This window comes from Crocodylus porosus, unplaced genomic scaffold (genome assembly GCF_001723895.1).
Source record: "Crocodylus porosus isolate Cpor-Errol unplaced genomic scaffold, CroPor_comp1, whole genome shotgun sequence".
NCBI classification, from domain to species: Eukaryota; Metazoa; Chordata; order Crocodylia; family Crocodylidae; genus Crocodylus; species Crocodylus porosus.
This window is the reverse complement of record NW_017728948.1, coordinates 16,829,046-16,835,540: the sequence shown is the minus strand read 5'-3', so window position 1 is coordinate 16,835,540 and position 6,495 is coordinate 16,829,046. Positions and strand designations below refer to the sequence as shown.

Sequence of the window (6,495 nt, the reverse complement as noted above, 5' to 3'; positions counted from 1 at the left end):
CCCAGCTGACTTCCTGCCCTTTGGGCAGGGGGCTGGACTCGATGATCTCCCGAGGTCCCTTCCAGCCCTAATGTCTATGAAATCTATGAAATGTTTACAAATAGAAATATTGACAATTGCTGTCAATAAATCTCAAATTGCTTATCTAGATAAGGGAAATATGCATGGTATAATTATATTATTAATGTAGTTACACTACAGCAAATTTCTGAAAAAGCTCAGAAAAACTTTATAGAATTTATTTTGCAGGTTGAGTAATTAATTGCTGAAATTAAAGAGAATTGGAAAATGTTCAGTGTGGTAATACTGTTAATGAAAGTGAAAGCCTAAAAATGTCATTTAGATATAAATCTGAGAATTCTTCTTTATACAGCTTTAAATGAAATGAGTGAAGAGTTTATTTCTGTTCATTTTTACAAATTTTACTCTCTCTGCTTATCTTTCCAGTTTACTTTCTATGTAGTTAAATATTAAACCACATGCAGACTAATAACGAATAACTAGTGCTGCTTACAGAAATTAGGCCCCTTAAGTGGTGATTAACAATGGAGGAAAAAAGTATATGATGTTAAAACTCCAGTGCTTGCTGAAAAGATTGATTACACAGTAGAATACAGAACTCAGCAGAATACCTTATGCAAGTTACAAGCTGTTCCCTTACCTCTGCAACCTACACAACCCTCAGACTTCACGACTCCACCACACTCTACAGCATTAACCGTGAAAATTCAATTATACCTAGACTTAAAATTAACTTTAGTAAAAATACTGAAAGCACTAAACAAGAGAAACCAGAGTCCCCTTACAAATGGAAGTTCAACAGGTGTGACATTAGCATCAAAAAACCGTTACCTTCATGCTTCCATCCCTTTGGACACTGGAAATAAAACAGGCCTCAAAATAAAAATGTTCTTAATTGTTAACTAAATATAAAGTTCTAGTGGTGATAAGACCAAAACAGTTTTTACCTCTAGCTACTTCCACCATATGCTTATCCATCTGCAATTTACCTCATAGAATTCAAGGAATCTATTCAAATATATAGACAAAGTTGTTTTCCCCATTTAGCATGGGGGCGGGAGGTAGGAACCTTGTCTTAGATTTGAGTAAGGCCAGGCAAGCAACTGCTGCAGCTCCAGACAGGACCAGGATAGGTCATATGGCAGGGTAGGGGCACATGGCATGGGGGGAGCACAGGGGATGAAAGCTTGCAGCACAGGGAAGAGCGTGAGGAAAAGGATGCGTGATGCAGGGGTGGAGCATAGCAGGGGGACAGGCCTATGGGGGAAGGAAATGCACAGAGCAGAGGAAGCAGGGCGGCAGAAAGAAGTATGGGGAAGGGATGTGAGGGAAGTGAATGCAAAAAAATGGGTGTGCAGTGCAGGGGAAGAATGGGGAAATTGAAGCAGAGTTGGGGGAGCATGAAGCAGGAAAGAGCACAAGGAAGGGGCAGGTGGCATCAGGGAAGAGCAGGGGAGGGGCATGTGGAGTTGGGGGAGCACAGGGGTGAAGCGGGTAGAGTGGCGGGGGAGCTGCTTCAACTCTGGCTGGATAAAGGCTCGCAAAATAATAAGGTTGAAAAAAAGGTCTTCATAAGAAAATAAAAAGGAAGGAATCAATCTGATCTTACTCTAGCTTGAGATTAACGTTTTTTTAAATCCACTTGGTTTTCTAATCATTGTGCCTTTTTGCCCGGTAAAACAGTGTTATAAAATTCCTGAAAATGCCAAAAAGAGCAAAATGCAAGCAAAAGATTTATTTTTCAGGACCAATACAAACAACTGTTGAAGCAAACCATTGCAAGTATAAATTAAGCTACGTAGGCCTCACTGGAACATTGATCAATACATATACTACTCTGGCCAATGCTTTAGCAAAGTTTTTGCATTTGCAGTATAGATAGATTGTTGGATCAATAGATCGATCGATCAATGTTCCATGAATGTATAAATGGGTATACCAAGGTAACCTCCAAACAGTGTCTAGCGCACTGAGTTATCTCCCGTCTGCATATTATGCTTTTCCAGGATGATGGGGAGACATCCTCCACTACAAGACGGCAAAAAAGGAGGGGAATGTAGGCCTCACTGGAACACTGATCAATACAATATACTGCTTGCACCAAGACTTTGCTAAAGCATTGGCCAGAGGGGGCATGACCAGTAAACTGACCCATGCATGAACCCCTTACACAAGCAAAACTTGGCATGTGGAAAAGATGTGCACTCCTGCCAGAAGATGGGTGGTGGAGGTAGCTGTACAACGTGTATAGAATACTGCAGCAGCAGAATGAGAAGGTTGGAATGGGAATACCCAAATCAGGATGCAAAACAAGCTCATGGTACAGGACTGTTTAAAATAGTCAGGTGGAATGTAATACATAATTTGTTTTGACCATTGTAAAAGGAGAATTGAAAACGATGAGAATTTTGTACTGGCCTAGGGGAGTCTGCATGTTGTGCCAATATCCTGTCATGGGCATACACCGTGCTACCCGCTTCCTGCTGCTCCCTACCTCCCTCTCCTCCGTCTGCAGCACTCTGCCACTCACTGCCCCCCCTCACCCCCCCAGTCAGCAGCGTTCAGCTGCTTGCCATCTGATTCCCCCCCACCATTCATTCAGTAGCTCGCCACCCCAGTGTGCCATGTGGTGGGGAGGCCATATAAGTGTGCCACGGGGTGAAAAAGGTTGGGAAACGCTGTGTCAGATCATAAGTATGTTAGAGCCCTGCCCTGTAGACAAAAAACCTGGCCAAGCTTTTGCCACTGAATCATGCCTGTGGTCATTGTTTAAAACAAGACTGGCTGTAACTTTTTGCCGGCACCACAGTTCCTCAGATTTCAACACTGACAAAACGTCAATAACACCCAATGAGAACAGCAACAACAAGCTGTACTGAGGCTTAGTAAACCACTGAGGTCTGCACTTTCTAGTTTATAATAAAATTTGGATAGCTATTGTGAATGGGCCAATACAATGCTAGAATCATGCTAAAACAGTGTAGAATCATTCCAAATGGTTGAGTTTCTTCACCTGCCACCAATTGCAATTTAGGTAGAAAATGTTATTCTCATGTAAATAAAGTTCTTCCAAATTTTTCACACTGTCAGCCATATGAAAACCTGAAAAAGCAAAATCATCTTTAAACTTAGCTCAAACAATTCCTTTTCTCATTCTGGAGCACAGCATGATAAATGGTCCAAACAGCAATGGTTCCTTACCAATCTCACATTTTGGTTTAGAGTGCTCAAATGGAGTAAATTAAAGGACTTCCTCACTGTTAATAATACACAAAGGGTATCACAGACAGAAGCATTATCTAACAGAGAGCTCTTCAGACAGATTTGCGTATGTTCAGATTGTAAATTTATCGTATTATTTTATAATATTATTTACCTAAAAACATACTTCACTCTTCAACAAAAACTCTGAGATAACTAATAACCTATTTGCTAGAAGCTACCTCTGCAAAGCAAAGCTGCAAACTTGTTTTAACATGTAAAATGAAATGTTGATAAAAAAAGTGCTATAGCCAAGGTAACTATCTTAGGTAAACAATACTTAAGAAATCAGAAAGATTTTATCTAGTTAGTGTCTGATTTTATACTCACTCAACTTTAAATACCACAAATGATGAATTCCATTTATTTAGACACAAGGGCCATAAGGTATTTTTGCATATAAACAAAGGAACACAACATGCCCACCTAAGGCTTAATCCTGCAATATATTAATGGGGACAATTCCTACTGAAATCCTATTGAAATGTACTGTTAACAGTTGCAAGATGGGTCCACAATGCTTATCAAGGAAACTTATTTATTGCTTTTTACTCCACTGCTTTTGGTAGGAACTTTGGTTCTTTCCCAATATTGATATAGGTCAATATAAACTTTGACTTACCTCCATCAGACACAGTTGCAGACTGCAATGAGAGAGAGAGAGAAAAAAAGTTACATAAGTTTCATGACAGTATAGAAGAAACTTCTGAGTAACACATGATACTGAAAGCATTCTTAGCACTTTATCACAGAAATAATATCAGCCACAGGTGTCATATGAAAGACAGTCTATATGAATCAGCAGTGATTTTCTCACAACTGTTAGCTCCTCTCAAGTTCTTGAAACCACTGTCTTGTATCTTGATCCCACAAATATTTACTTGGCAAAGTGCTTCCTCCTGTGAGTAGTAACATTGAGTTCAAGCAGGACAGCTTACATGAATAAAGTTACTTGTGTGAACACGCTTCCAAGATCAGATACTTGTGTTCTTAAAGATGACCTACAAAGGTTAAAAGGAACTGTGTCTTCCTTATCCCTCTTACGGTGACTGAAAGGTCCTTTTTTAACATGTGTTTTACAATTAAAACTCAGTTTTTAACATAGGCAAGAAACTCTGGAAGTCTTCACTGCAAAAAAAAATTGTGCTAGCACAAATATAGTGATCTTGATATAAAATTCAAGAAGTGGAGACAAGACATGTATGTTTTATACTGATGCAGCTAGTCAAAAATAGAGAGAGAATCTCAACTAACTATACTGACATGCACATCCAAGTTTTATTTGACAAACAACTAGAGAGAACTCACTAAATGATGAAATTATGGTCCATCTCTTTACCTTTCATTGGCAATTAAAGAAACACAGTTAAGACCGCTATAGAGGCAAGTACAGACTAGATCCTTTTTCAGTTTACAAATGCTTGTTTGTTTTCTCAACTGTGGTCCAACGAGGCTTGGGGCAGGGGTGTACCTGGAATTTGTCAAAGCCTAAGCTAATTTCTATCAAGACTAATTTTCTGTCCAAGTGAGATAAATGCTAATACATCCTTCATACATCACTAAAAAAAACAAACCCACTTCTCATGAACTTACACAAAAATAAATCTTTCCCTTTGAATCTGTGAAGCCTAACGACAATTACTCTTCAGTTACAATTACACAATAGCACAATTATACTTCAAACACAATTATGCATCTCACACCTTAGTCAAAAGCAGTTGGACAACCTTTTAGGCATTAAGTACCCCTCTTAAGGTCTATTTTTTTGTATACATACAAATAATGCAAAGCAATAAACTCCAGAGCAATTTAAGTCAGAGAAAATTACTCCCAGGTGCAACATCTACACATGTGCCTGGGACAGCAGCAATTTGAGCTGAGGTGAAGCAGGCCCAGAGTGGCAGGGGACAAAAGCAGAGGTGGGGGAGGGAGGCTGGGTGGTGGCAGAGGGACTGGCTGGGGCATGTGGGTGCTGCAGGGTGGAGGCATGTAGTTAGCTGGCCCCCTGCTGCCTGGGGTGACCAGGCACAATTCATGCCCAGTCAGCATCTACACATATAGATCACAGTAAATTACTCTGCCATAAGATAGTACTGTCCCCCCAACAGTAAGATAGTACTGCCCCTGCCTCTTACAGCAGAATTAATTTATTGTAGACTAATACTGCGCCGCACATGTAGATGGCGATGCTTTACTGCACAGATTAGTCGACCACAGTAAATCGCATGCTTAAATGAACACATTGTGCTCTAAATTTAATCTGATCTGATACCTTCCTAAAGAACTTAATACATAGAAAGTAACAGAACAGTGACTGCTTTCAGATTCTTTTTGTTTTGTTCACGTATTGCACAGTCTAACTGTCACCATCCTGAATAATATTACCTGAACAATATTACCCAGAACATGAGCAATGAAGATTGCTCAAAGACTATAAAACACACCAGAATTTTGTATATGATTATTTTCAGCCAACAAATAAAAATTACTTCTCAAAATAGATGGTACTAGTAGTCAATTATTTGAACAATCTTACCTATATTTCAGTTAACAGAAAGGTTACCTGCTTAATGTTTATAATCTTTTTTCCAGTAAAAAGGGAATTAAGAAATATTTTACCATCACTGAAGAAGTCTGACTGCCTAATAAAATGTAAATATTAAAAGAACACGGTTCCATTAACTGAATTTAGCACTATGAACGGTGATACAAACCTTCAGTTTAACCAGTATAAAAGGTGTTAAAAACTATGTTGCTTTGTCTGCTTAAAAAACATTTCCTTTAGCACATTAACTAAAATGGATCAAAAACACACCTCAGAATCTGCCTAGGCAACACCCAATTGTACTAAAAAAGGAAGTGTTTGTTACAGACAAAACTGAATCCCTAGACTGTTCTGGTCCTACTTCATTGAAGCATACGACTTGTATCTATGTCTTAAGCCCTTTCATTTGTCCTATTGCTTGGATATTTTCCAGCAATACCTTATATTTGTGCATAATAGGAATACCATTTAAAAAAAAACCCTGCAAACTAATTCCATGTAACTTCTCTAGCTTATACAATGTGATATATTATAAGCTATTTTTTCCAAATGAAGCCAAAAACCCCGGGACGTCATTCTCCCCTTGTACTCGGCCTTAGTGAGGCCGCAGCTGGAGTACTGCGTCCAGTTTTGGGCTCCACAATTCAAAAAGGATGTGGAGAAGCTTG

At 39.1% G+C, this 6,495-nt stretch overlaps 1 protein-coding gene across 4 annotated transcripts in view; it reads right to left on the bottom strand.

The window, feature by feature from the left end:
- RGS12 (regulator of G-protein signaling 12) overlaps positions 1-6,495 on the bottom strand; it is a 159,864-nt gene that overhangs the window by 77,347 nt on the left and 76,022 nt on the right. For all 4 annotated transcript variants that reach the window (XM_019552849.1, XM_019552848.1, XM_019552851.1 and 1 more), the window contains one exon: positions 3,905-3,926. In XM_019552849.1, coding sequence (XP_019408394.1) covers positions 3,905-3,926 — 22 coding nt within the window. The remainder of the gene's footprint in view (positions 1-3,904; positions 3,927-6,495) is intronic.